The sequence below is a fragment of the Aotus nancymaae genome, unplaced genomic scaffold (genome assembly GCF_030222135.1).
Source record: "Aotus nancymaae isolate 86718 unplaced genomic scaffold, 86718_ANA_hifiasm-v0.15.2.pri h1tg000018l, whole genome shotgun sequence".
In the NCBI taxonomy this organism is placed as follows: Eukaryota; Metazoa; Chordata; class Mammalia; order Primates; family Aotidae; genus Aotus; species Aotus nancymaae.
This window is the reverse complement of record NW_026988430.1, coordinates 9,698,956-9,712,033: the sequence shown is the minus strand read 5'-3', so window position 1 is coordinate 9,712,033 and position 13,078 is coordinate 9,698,956. Positions and strand designations below refer to the sequence as shown.

At 58.6% G+C, this 13,078-nt stretch overlaps 1 protein-coding gene across 1 annotated transcript; it reads left to right on the top strand.

Annotated features, from left to right (window-relative positions):
• The first annotated feature begins 1,129 nt into the window (after positions 1 to 1,129).
• LOC135275747 (TBC1 domain family member 3G-like) lies at positions 1,130 to 12,634 on the top strand. Its single transcript, XM_064378268.1, has 13 exons — positions 1,130 to 2,682; positions 2,846 to 2,928; positions 4,499 to 4,538; positions 5,024 to 5,104; positions 5,557 to 5,664; positions 5,998 to 6,107; positions 7,351 to 7,399; positions 7,947 to 8,067; positions 8,784 to 8,878; positions 9,269 to 9,334; positions 9,780 to 9,879; positions 10,239 to 10,385; positions 11,317 to 12,634. Exons 1-13 carry the CDS (start codon positions 2,605 to 2,607, stop codon positions 11,712 to 11,714), a joined length of 1,476 nt encoding a protein of 491 aa, XP_064234338.1. The 5' UTR covers positions 1,130 to 2,604; the 3' UTR covers positions 11,715 to 12,634.
• Positions 12,635 to 13,078: the final 444 nt, after the last annotated feature.

The following is a 13,078-nucleotide window of genomic DNA, read 5'->3' as shown; positions in this document are numbered from 1 at the left end:
ATACAGTAGACCATGTCTAGATTAGTTATGATACCTAATACGATGCAGATAATATATAAATGGTTGTCATACTGTACTGTGTAGGGAATGATGACAAAACCAAATTCTGCACATGTTCATTGAGGCATAAGCATCCAATTTCTTTTCTGAATGTTTTCCATCCGCTGTTGGCTGAATGCACAGGTGCAGAGCTCCCAGATACAAGGGCCAACTGTGCTTTGAGAGTAGGATGGGTGAGGTTGCTAATGAGTACAGGGGAGCAGGTGTCCATCAGGAGGGCCCTGCACTGGGGCCTCTGGACGCCCTCTCTCAGTTACTGAGCCTCCCGTTTTGGATGGCACAAGCAGACTCAGCCCAGGTCAAAGCCTTCCCCTCCAATGTTCTTTTTGTCCCAAGCTCTTTCTGGCCCCTGGAATTTGGCATCCCGTAGGCCCTGGGTGGAAGGACAGACGAGGCAGATTTTAGAGAACATGTCTGGAAGAGTGAGCCCCTACTGGGTGCCGGGCACGTTCCCCACAGGATCCTCTAGCTAGAATAACCAAGGGTCGTGGAGCAAAACACCCAATTAAAATATCAGAAATAAAAAAGCGATACCATTAGAGACAGTATTTTTAAGACCATTAGAGATACTAAAAAGTCCATTAGGTAATGGTATTAGCATTTTGATTCTGAGATTCAACAGCAGCAGTCACTTCCCTCCACCCCTATGTGTAGCCCAGGACCACCCTGGGTGGGGAGGACTGAGGTCAGGGAGCACCCATGGATGCTCTGATGCTGGCCCTGGGCCCCGGGGGTGACAGTGACGAGGAATTGGGTGCACACATGAGTGGGGCAGCCAGGCCTGGCCAGAGAAGCAACATACATGTGCACAGATGCATTTACCCACATACACGTGAGCACACAGGTGCACAGACACCTTGCACACAGGCGTGTTGAAGCCTCAGGTAGTGGAGGACGCTGACTGGGCCCTGCTGACCTGGGCAAGGCCCCATTGTGATGCGTGCCATGACCTCGGAATGCCACTTATGCCTAGCACCTGTCTGTGCTCTCTGGCCTCACTCTGTGTTCTACAGTGGCTACACACACACAGTGGCATCTGTGAGCACTTCTGTGTACTCAGAGATTTTCTACCTGAGAGGCATAACCCAGGCCAGCTGATTCATCAGAATCAGGTGAGTGTGACCTGCTCTCTTCTCTCCATGCTGACTTGGGGACAGTGGCTATGGTGTGGGCTATGCTGGCCTCTGGGCAGCTGCCAAGGAGGGTGATCCCTGAGCACTCGGTGCCTCTTCTACGCTGCCCGTGTAGACGATTGTCTCTTTCGTCCCCATGGTGGCTCCGTAGGGTGAGTGCTGCCCCGAATGTACCCATTCGACAGGTGAGACTTCTGGGGTCAGAGAGGCAGTAATCAGTCTGGGAATCCAGACGTGACCCTAGGTTTTGCTGTCAGCCTGCCTTGTGCCGAAAGGGACTTCAGGCCTGAACCCTGTGGCCTCCCTGCTCTGCATCCCAAATCTGTCCAGGGTTTTCCATCCCGATGGGGCAGAAACTGGCCCTGGCAGAGCCACTGGGATGAATCCACAGATTGACTGGGATGAATCATCAAAACACCTCTGTGGCCTAAGCTGGGTCCTGATGGTCGCTGTGGGACCCACTGGGCACACACAATCTCTTGTCCAGGAGTGAATGGGGAGCCTTCAGCCTTTGGGCAGTTGTGGAAAATGAAGACTCCCTGAAGGGCTGGCTGGAGGGAGACTCTCTCTCCTCCTCTTCAGAGGGTCCAGGCACTGAGGTTCTCCCCAAGTATTTCTTTCTCTGTCTGGTCCTATCGAGTCCTCACCCTCCTTTTGCCCCGGGTGTTCCCAGAAGGGATGGTCCATCTAGGTGTTCTCCAGGACCAAGGACCCCCTGTTGGGTCTTGGTCCTCGGTGACCCAGGGAGATGAAGCCCCCTCCTATGTGGAGAGCTCAGAATGGTGGAGTCCGCCGTCCCTTCCCCAGAGACGTGGTTTCCACGAGCACAGAGGCTGCTTTGGAGACAGTAGATCATTTTCATCCCCCAACCAAACACCCTTCTGCTCAACTGGCGTTATTCCTAAAGTGGCGTCGCTGCTCTGACTGAAGGGCCATGGTAGCCCAAGTGATGAGTGGAGTAGGACGGAGCACTCAGGAGAGATCCTGTTCCTTGTGGGAAACTGGACATCTCTGTGGTCCCTGAGAATCTCAGGAGGCCGACTGTACAGAGACCTCTGGTCCCTGACCCCAGTCTGCCTCTACATGTCTGGAGTAGCCCATCATGGGCCCTTCAATTTAGGCAAGGAGACACCATTCAACCTGCCAGGGCAGGTGTGTGCCTGTTTCATGGCATTTGGGGACACGGGATTATCTGACCAGGTCCCACTGTTCTCACGTCCTTGAGAAGATGCCCACCCCAGCTTGGGGCTTGAGACTCCAGAGACCCATGCAGGTGTGGGCCGCTGCGTCTGGCCCCTTTTCACCTGGCGGCAGTGGTGGAATGGGGGTTACGCAGCCAGCCAGCATCTGGGAGCCCAGTGGGAGCGGTTCAGGTGTTCTCTGAAGTTCTCAGGTGCAGTGTAATCTTTAGATGATTTTGTCTCACAAGATGGAGATGACAGAACATACATTACAGGAGCGAGAGGACATCATTCTCAAATATGAGAAGGTACAGGTCGGTCTGCTCCTTGGAGGGGGACCTCTGCCAGTGCGCCCTGGTCAAAGGGTTTTGGGCTCCCTAGGAGCACAGGGTGGGGACGGGTGGCCAATGCCCCCAGGCCTCTTGTACCCTTTACCTTGGGCCCCTCAGCAAGGCTCCCTCTGGGTTGCAGGGACACCGAGCTGGGCTGCCAGCGGACATGGAGCCTGAGCCTGTGGAAATCCACAACCGCACGGATCGGTTTGGAATTGTGCAGTGAGTCCTCTGTGCTCCCCTCAGCCCCTAAAGCACCTATCTCAGCTCAGGGATGGGTTTGCTTTTAGAAAAAACCTCCTGAGGCCCTGAGGCCATGTCTCCCCAGGTCCGGCCAACCTCCTTCCCAGGGTCAGACCTCCTCCCTGGCTCCCCTGCAGGCCCTGCCTGAGGTTGTTAGGCCAGAGGTGAGGGGCCCATACAGGGAGCGGGTGGGAATGGAGAAGGGGCTAGATCAGGCCCCTGGGCTCTCAGCAGTTCCATCTCCAAGTTAGCACAAGAGGAGCAGGGTAGCCTGAGGGTCTAATCCTGTCCACTGACAGACAACCCCAGTGAGATCCAAGGTTTGTGGCCATAGGGTGAAGGGACACCTGCCCCAGCTTCGGGCCTGTTGTTGAGGGCCCACCTGCCCCTGTTCTCCCCCATTTCCCTAGAGCCATAGCCCTCCCTGTCCCCATGGGGAAAGGGGAAAGGCACAGGGACAGTGGGGGCTGTGGCCCTAGGGGAATGAGGGAGAAGACGGGCAGAACCCTGTTCTGGGCATCTCACGGTGAGGCCAAAATGGCAGCAGAGCTTGCAGCTAAAGAGCCTGGGTCCTCAGGCCTGTAATCCCAGCACTTTGGGAGGGCGAGGCGGGTGGATCACGAGGTCAAGAGATCGAGACAATCCTGGTCAACATGGTGAAATCCCGTCTCTACTAAAAATACAAAAAATTAGCTGGGCATGGTGGCACGTGCCTGTAATCCCAGCTACTCAGGAGGCTGAGGCAGGAGAATTGCCTGAACCCAGGAGGCGGAGGTTGCTGTGAGCCGAGATCGCACCATTGCACTCCAGCCTGGGTAACAAGAGCGAAACTCCGTCTCAAATAAAAAAGAGCCTGGGTCTGGTGCTGGGAAGGGATCTGGGGCTAGGTAAGAGGAGCCCAGCCTGGCGCCCACTCCTCAGGGATCATAGCATGGAGAGACAGAGGATCCCGGGGGAGGTAGGGTGGAGGGAGCGTATGAGCCCTGCCACTTCTAAAATGCAGGGTGTGTGGCTCGGGTGCAGGGAGAGGCAGGTGGACGCTGGGAGGTCAGACCTGCGAGGGCCTTGGGTGTGTAGGGGGCGATGGGTCCCAGTTACACCCTGGGTGCACTGCACAGGTCTCAGGCCAGGCTCTGGAGACCCCGGCAGTTCCACATCACGTGAGCACTTTGAAGGGACTCCTGTCAGGGCCCGGTCACCCACCCTGGGAAGCCCCTATCCCATCTCATGGCCCACCTTTCTCAGCTCTAGCAGAAAGCACCACCTCTAGGCCAGGAGGGGCACCCCGTTGTGCAGCCTGACTGCCCCCCCACACCAGGGGCCCCAGTAACCCAGGCCAGGCTGGCCCTGCACTCCCGCTCCTCCCAGGTCCTGGCCCCTCCCGGGAGTCAGCCCCACAGGAAAGCCCCCGTCCTCCCTTCCCTGTGCCTTTTTCCAGGCTGAGCCCTGAGCTGGATGGGACAGAGCCAGTTCTTTCTGGGGGTCGGCTCCCAGACCGGACGGCTCCAAGCCCTGTGCAGCTCCTCAGCTCTGCTTGGTTGCCTTACAGTGAGACGGAGCTGCCCCCTCTTAGTTCCCGGGAGGTCAAGGTAAGATCCTGATGCATGGGGGGCCTGACCCAGGGACAGGGGGACTGGGCAGGTGGTGGGTGAGGTGGAGGAGGCAGCAAGCCTGGGTGGGGGTGGGTGGGAGCAACACGCTGTCACAGGGAGGGGCAGCTTCCCTGCTGGACCTGACCCCAAGTCACTGTATCTCTGGCAGTTTGATGAAATTCCAAAGTGAGAATCAGAGTCGTGGCTTGGGGGCAGCTGCCCACTTGTGTCAGAACCCCACCTAGAGGCTGGGACCTGACCTATGACTGGTGTGTCTGTGGCCTGAGAATGGCACATCCCAGGGACCCAAGGCCAGCCCACTGGCGCTCATTTGCTGAAAGGCTGTCAGCCCTTAGGGTCTGCCATTCCCTGGCTCCTTCCAGCTGGGTCCCACCAGGGCTCCAGAACCCAAGACGCAGCATTCACGGGCTGCTCTGAGAAGCCTGGCGGCTCCGCTAACTCCAGCATTCCTCCTTTGACAGCAAATTCGGCAGGAGCTGAGACGCAAGACCGAGTGGAGGGAAATGCTGGGCGAATGGGAGAAATATAAGAAGAGCGAAAAAGTAACGTGTGGAGGGAGAGGCCCCAGAACCACTCTCTGCAGGGACAGGGGACAGGCACCCGTGGCTGTGGCCTGGCACCCTCAGCCTCTCAGAGGGCGGGTGGCACACTGTCCTCATGCAGAGGACCACAGGCCTGGTCGCCAGCTTTGCTACCCGTTGGTGTGAGAGTCACCTTGTTCGAAGGGAATCTGAATCTAGGGCTGGAGCCACCGGAGCTCGGGGCGAGGGCGGCCTCCTGGTGACCCGAAGGAAGGAACAGGTCCAGATCAGAGTTCAGGACTCTGAGTGCCCATTTTCTCCTTCAGTCCTGGGAAGGGAGACCCTGCCCCAGCTTGACCTCACCTCTACTGAGGAATCACGGGGCCAAAACTAATAATTTACAGAATTCTCGGGATCTGGTCCTCGTGGGGGTCGCCCCTGGCCCGAGTCACCAGATCGTTTTCTGCCCACAGCTCATTCGCCGTGTTTATGAGGGCATTCCCATGAATATCCGGGGCCAGGTGTGGTCGGTCCTCCTCAACATTGATGACATCAAGGCGAAAAACCCCAGCAAATACCAGGTATGCTAAGCCAGAGCCCAACAAACAGGCCAGGCTGTGTCAGGGGCCCAGGTCTCCAGCTGCAGGGAACGAACATCAAGCCCCACTTGGGGCATGTGTGTGCTGGCCAGATGCACATCCTGGGCATAGATGGCCACATAGACACCACAGAGGAGCTCGGCTTTGGGGACCCTCCCCGGCTTCAGAAACAAGCCAAAAAGCAGCTTTCTGCAGAAGGAAATCTTCCTTCTTTCCTTCCTTCCGGAAGTGCTGACTGTGGGATGACTGCATTTTGGGGCAGGGAGTCTTCCCTCTGTTCTGAGGCTGCTTCCTCCTCTTGGCCCTGCCCTACAGCTCATGAAGGAGAAGGGGAAGAGGTCCTGTCAACAGGTGCACCAGATCGACCTGGACGTGAGGAAGACCCTCAGAAGACACAGTCTTTTCCAGGAGCGATATGGCATCAAGTAAGCCCACGGGAGCCACAGGGCCCCAGTGGAGATGGGGTGAACCAGAGGGATGGGGACTTCCCTGGAGCAGAAGCCAGGGTCACCCAGGAAGGATGACAGAGCTGCCAAGTGCTCTCCTGGCCCAGGAAGCAGCCGGCACCAGGGACCGAGCAGCTCCCAGGTTCCAAGCCCTGGGCCAGGCTGGAACATGTGGGGCCAGAAGCGAAGAGGATCCTGAGGAGACAGAAGGCAGCAAAGAAAATCATGCACAATGGGGAAAAGTGCTCTCCCTGAGCCATGGGGACCCATGGTAGCACCCACGGGAGGGCGGCAGGATGGAGGGCCCGTGAGCCTCCCCAGGCAGCACTGACAGCACCAAATGCTGGGGGCACTCAGGGTCCTGGAAACTCTCATCCGGGTCTGCTGGGAATGTGACATGGCACAGCCACTTTGGCAGCCAGTTGGGCAGTGGCTCACAAAGCTCAATGCACTTGAACCACAGGTCCCCAAAGTGTCAGATATTGAGCCCAGTGACTTGGAAACTGACATCCACATGAAACCTGCATGCCACCTTCACTGCTTCATTCATCATCACTCACACACAGGGCCTTTGGGGACGACCATCAGCCTGGGAATGGGGCGAGGAAGGTTGGTTCTCCCTTGAAATAGAAGACTCGCTGAGAAAAGGGAACGAGCCAGTGATGCCCGCACGAACGTGGGTGGAACCTAGATGCATTTTGCTAGGAGAAAGAAGCCAGACTCGAAAAGCTACCACTGTAGGATTCCCATTCATAGGCCATTGAGGGAAAGGTCAAACCAGGGGGACTGAGAGCCGGTCTGGGTGACCAGGAGCTGACAGAATGGGGAAGGCGGGCTGCATAGGGGCCACTCTGGAGTCGTGGAGGATGAACGAGTCGCTCCAGGAGGGGCTGGAGCAGTGGCCGGGAGACTCTGCACATTGGGTTAGAACCATGGCAGAACTGTACACCCAAAGACTGAACTGGCGTGTGTGCAAACTGAAAAAAAAGTCAATCAAAGCAAAAATGATTAGTCAACTCACTGTCCAACTGGGATACCTGCATTTCATAGATGTGGACTTTACTGAAACATTTCTTAAACAGTCAAAGGCCCTGAAGAGCTCACCGCTTGTCTGGTGAATCATCTGAACGCGAAATGGGATTTGTTGTTAGGGTTTGTAGACAAAGTGAAACTAATAGCATCTCCACAAAAGAAATGAAAGCCCCCTTTCTCTGTCTCCTAGGCAGCGGGAACTATTCCACGTCCTGCTGGCCTACGCAGAGTATAATCCGGTGAGTATTCTGGGCAGTGACCATATTCCCATATTCACGGCCATATTCCCTGGCGTGGGTGTCTATTGGGGGTGTCGTTGCTTCTTTCCAAGTCAGTATTTGTGAGCCACCAGGATATAGAAGGCATGACTCTAGCTCACTGCTGGCATAAACTTCCAAGCAAGGGGGGTGGTCTCAAGGGGTCAAACTGAGTCACAAAGGAGTCAGGGCCCTGACTCCTGGTGTCACCTGGGCCCGACCACCACTTCTCAGAGCAAGAAATGACACCTTCCTCCTGGGGCTGCCCACAAAGCCCAGGAGCTTGGCGGGGTCGCATGCAGGACAGTGCTCTCAGGAGACATTTCGATCAGTTGCTGAAGTGTCTGATGGACATGGCTCTTGTCATGAAATGAAATGAATTTGCATCCTGAGGAAGCCTCTTCTTCAGAGGAAGCCTCCCCAGTCACCTCTGTCTTCTCCAATGACATGAGTCCTCCCAGGTGACCTCAGCACCCAGGTGATATCCTTCCATGGTGATGTCCTTCCACGGTGACTCTGGCTCTTGCAGGAGGTGGGCTACTGCAGAGACCTGAGCCAGGTGGCCGCCTTGTTCCTACTGTACCTTCCCGAAGAGGACGCATTCTGGGCACTGGCACAGCTGCTGGCCAGTGAGAGGCACTTCCCACAGGGTAGGTGGACAGGTGCCCCTGGGGCTTCTTGCTACCAAACCCGGGGATGCTCACCCTGGCCAGGTGATCTCAACTTTCAGTGAAGGCACCTTCCTGTGTCGCCAGCTTGTTGGGAGCCTTTAGGATGTCTCTGCTGAGGGTCCCACAGGAGCTGGGGGCTGACCCCCAGAGCCCAAGTCAGACGCCTTTCATCCCCATCAGCAGAGGACATCTCATCCTCCCTGTGGCCGCCCTGTGTGTCCTGGAGCCACGCCCTCTGGCTCTGATTCTGTGCAGCTGACTCTCCCCTCCCTGAGAGTCTTCCTGCCCTTCAGCTGCCTGGGCTCCAGCTGCCCTCGGTCCCCACAAATGGGCTGACTGAGCCCAGGTGGCAGCATCTTCCCCCATCCCGTGTCCTCTGGCCCGACGCCACTTCCAGGAGATGACCGAGAAGCCCAGCACCCACTCTGTTCTGGCCACCCTCTGTCCTGGCCTCAAAGTCAGCCTTGCCCTCCCAGCACCCTGGCCCAGGAGGCCTCCAGGAGCACCTCCAGCCAGGCTCCAGGGGATGTTCCCACCCCTCCTCCCCAGGGCCAAGGCAGCATCGTGGGGTCAGCAGATGGGAGGGTGGGAGGCCTCGGGGATTGGGGGCCTCTGCAGCTGCCCAGCTCTTCCAGCTGATGGCTCCACATCTTGGGAGAGGGCTCTGATTTCATGATGAGCTGGGGGCTTCTCAGGATTCCACAGCCCAAATGGCGGGACAGTCCAGGGGCTCCGAGACCATCAGGAGCATGTGGTGCCCTCGTCACAACCCAAGACCATGTGGCATCTGGTGAGTTTACGGTCCTCTGGACTCTTCTCCAGAGGCCCTGCATCACGTGGGGCTGGAGGAGCGGGGGGGGGCTGGAGCCCCCCGGTGGCTGGTGACAGGCTGAGTGGCAGCCAGGGCCCGACCTGGGACGTAGGGTTCTCCGTGGGCTGGGATTTGGGTTTTTTTTCCAGCCCTGGAGGAGACAGAGGCACAGGGACTGGGGCCCAGCTCCCGCAGAGCAGGGCTAAGGGCAGTGTGTCCCCCGGGAGTGTGGGAAGGGGAAGGTGTTGTGGGGAGCCCTGGACACCGCCCAGTGTTCTGCACTTAGGGAGGGGTCTTCAGTGGGTCCTGGAAGAGGGAGGTTTCTAGAGCAGCCCAGGGGGCCCTGAGCACCTCTGTTCCTCCCATCAGCACAAGGAAGGACTAGGTGCACAGGCTTCCTCATTAGGCTGGCTTCTCCGGATGCTGAATGATGAGGTAAGGAGGCACAGGGAGTCTCAGGGACCCTCCTTGCCGTGCAGTGCCCTGCTTCCCCAGCTCGGGGGTCTGGCCCACCCCCAGCCCACAGGAGGCCCATGCGGGTCCCCACAGGACACACAGCAAGACCCTCTGCCCCAGAAGGATCATCCCAAGGCAGAGGCCGGGGCTGAGGACCAACCTCATGGGCAGACTGGGCCAGGATCTGACTTGGGAGGGCTCAGGGAAGCCTCAAGCCCCTCTCTCCAGAAGCCACATCCCCACTGAAATGAGTGCCCCCCCATGAGGAGCTGCAAGACCTTGTCTGACCCAGCCTCCCAGAAGGGTCAGGCCACCCTCATGGGGAGGGTCACTGACTCTGGGGACTGAAGCCCCAATGGGCCCAGCTTAAGCCCCAGCCTCAGCCTGGAAGGGCCAGGTCCTCCCACGCCTGCTGTCCCCACAGATCTCTCTCGGCCTCACCCTGCGCCTCTGGGATGTTTATGTATTGGACGGGGAGCAGGCGCTGATGCCCATAACGGGCATCATCTGCAAGGTTTGGAGGCGTAAGTCCACCTGTGACCTGGGGAGCACTGGGGTCAGACCCCAGTTGACCCGAGGGAGCTTCCTCACACTGTCCTCATGATCCTCAGTTCTGGCCCAGAGGGAGATCTGGCCGGGTGGGCTGGGAGGGCACAGTGACACCGAGTCCATCCCCCACATGACCCAGATGAAAGTCGGGAGTGTGGTGAGCACTGCCCTGCCCAGGCCGCCCCCCAGCCACAGCCTCCTGTGCACATCTGGACCACTGAGGCGGCCACAAAAGGATCCGGCACCGCCCAGTGGGAGACTGAAGTGGCCACGGGGTATGGGCTCTGACCCCTGCCAGGGAACTCTCCTGGCCTGATGCCCACCCTGTCCCTAGAGCACCTGCTGAGAACATCAAGGTCTGGCCTGTGGGCACGCTTCCGGAACTTCTTTTCCGGTACCTGGGTGATGGATGATGAAAAGGTGTTAAAACATCTGTGGGCCTCGAGGCCCACAAAGAAGCACAAGGACCTGCCATCCCCAGGTGGGCTCCAGTGCCAGGTCCCCTCCCGAGTCACCCTCTGGGGAAGTCAACAGTGGGGAAATGCCTGGGACCCCCAACCCTACTACCTGGCCCTCCCTCTTCAGCCTTTCTTCCTCCTCTTCCTCCTAGACCGTAAGAAAGTACAGTAGGCCCACCGGTCCTCAGGGCAGGCGCTCAGTGCATGTGGACTGGATGTGCTGTGCACGCAGGAGGGGGATGTGGGCAAGAACCTCCAAGAAGCCCCCTCCCACTTTCCATGGTGGCCCGTTGTCCCCCTCATGGGGCCCTCAAGGGCACCGGAGGAGCCAGACTCATTTGTGGGAGCCCCCGTCCCTCCCTGTGAGCACTGACAGCCTCGGAGAGCAGCAGAGGCCCCTTACTCCTGCACAGCCCTTCAAGGGTGCCAGGACCACAAGCCTTGAGCCAGGGAGATGAGGGAATCAGTGTCCCTGACCCCCAGAGCATTCAGGGACAGGACGCAGGGGGGAACCCGGTCCCAGAGCCGAGCCCAGAGTTCAGCCAGATGTGGGAACGGTCAGCGCTGGCATGGACTGGGCAGTTCAGGAGAGCAGAGGGTGACCCACGTCCAGGCCCAATCACCCACTTTGGAGACAGGTCCCCATGGGAGGTGGCAAGGGGGCTGGGTGACAGCCAAGGCCCCCTCCCACCTGAGTTCTGCCTGGCGGCTGTAGCCCTGGGAGGAGGGTGTGTGGCAGGAAGCCCCCAGCCAGCCTGGACTCTGGGGGGCAGTCCCAGGAGCCACCTGCCATCCCCAGACGGCCTCCTCACCCCAGGTTGCACGCTCCCCTCCCTCTGGAATCAGCAGACTACAGGCGTGTCCTCAGTGTCAGACCCCAGGCACCTGGGACCCAGCCCGGAAAGGCCTACATGGGCTCACTGGAGACGCCGACCATGCCTGTTTTCCTTTCAGCCAAACCCGAACAAGGGTCCTCGGCACCCAGGCCCGTGCTGGCTTCACCTGGCAGGAACACCCTCTGCAAGGGGGACGGTCAGCCCCCTCCCGGCCCAGCAACCCAGGGCCCGCAGACCATTTGGTCAGCTCCCCCACCACGGGCGCCTCGTCCTTTCATACCCTGTCCTGGTGGGGCAGTCCGCGAAAACACCTACCCTGTGTCCAGCCCAGCCTTGGCTCAGAGAAGACCTCGCCATTCCTGGCGATATATAGAGTGGAGTTCAATGCCCCAGCTCCCGACGGACCTGGATGTGGGGGGCCCTTGGTTCCCCCATTATGATTTCGAGCAGAGCTGCTGGGTCCGTGTCCCATCTGACTGTGTCCTGGACATCCCCGGGACCATGGGACAGGCCTAGCCCAGGAAGCCCATGGGGACCCTGACACCGGGCCCTGCCCAGGCCCATCAGGACTAAGAGGAAGGTCAGGAGATATCCCCACTGCAACATGGGCACCTGTATTTGGCTCCTTCACCAAATGACTGTGACTGGAGCCAGGGGGCACCCCGCCAGCTCCCAGCCCTAACCCTGACACTAACCCCTGACCTTAACCCGAACCCTAACCCGAACCCCGCAGCCCCAGACACCTTGGAAAATCCCGTTCAATGGGGAGGCTTGTCCCATCAAGGCCACGAGAGAGAGAGAGGAGCGTGGCATCCCCGAAGCCCTGGCCAGCCAGCAGCATGCCCCAGGGCCTCTGTACCAACCTTTGGGCGTATTCCCCTCCCAGGGCACAAAAAGCCCCAGCCCTGGGACGAGAGGGGCACCAGGGGTATGTTGGGCTCCCAGTTGTAGTCAGCGTGACTATGCCGGGGACCCTGGCGCTGGACAGCTCTGCCACTGTCCCAGAAGCCGGGCGAGGCTAAAAGCCTTGCAGCCATTGCCGCAGCTTCGCCACCACCAGCTGCCTTCTAGCTGCCAGTGCAGGCTTTCCCAGTACTCCCACCAAAGAGAATCACGACGGAGGATGATGCTGGTCCTGAGGTGAGCAGAACAGCACACCCTGTGGATGGAGCCGGCTTCTTTCCCGGCCATCTTGTTTGCTGGATGGGCCCACGGAAGGAGTGGCCTTGAGACGGGCATGGGGACTAAAGAGGCTCAGCATCCTGCACCTGCCCTTACCAAGGCTCACCAGGCTGACACCACTGCTGAGCACCCTATTTGTGGATGAGATACACCCAGTATCTGGGATGGCACCATTTCCCAGGAGGACCAGTTGGCCACCTGCTGACAGGCTGACCACCCTGTGGAGGGGACGGAGATTGGCTTTCGCTGCCCTGAGCCACAATGTGGACATGGACCTGCCGGCCCTGCAGTGCACACGGCACTGATTCCCACCAGGACACCCCATTCACAGCTGGGGACGAGCAGCAGTGCGCTCCCACCTCAGGGCCTTGGCTCTGCCACTTCTACTTGGAATGTTCTCAGTTCTAGAAGCATCTGGGCCAGGGCTCATGGCTGGATAAGCACCTGAGGTCCCAAACAAGCCTCCCATCCTCGTTTTACTTTTTGGGAAACTTATGAACATTTCTTGAGATGTGACTTACGGCCCTGGTAAGTGCACAGCTCAAAAGACATTCAGCGATGGAACACACCAGCCCCCAGATCACAAAGCCAACCATGCCCAGCCCCTCCCCGGGCCCCCAGCCCTGAAACCAGTGTTCTGACTTCTGACAACACCATGAGCCTGCCTTTTGTACTTTACACTCATGGAAAGATAAACA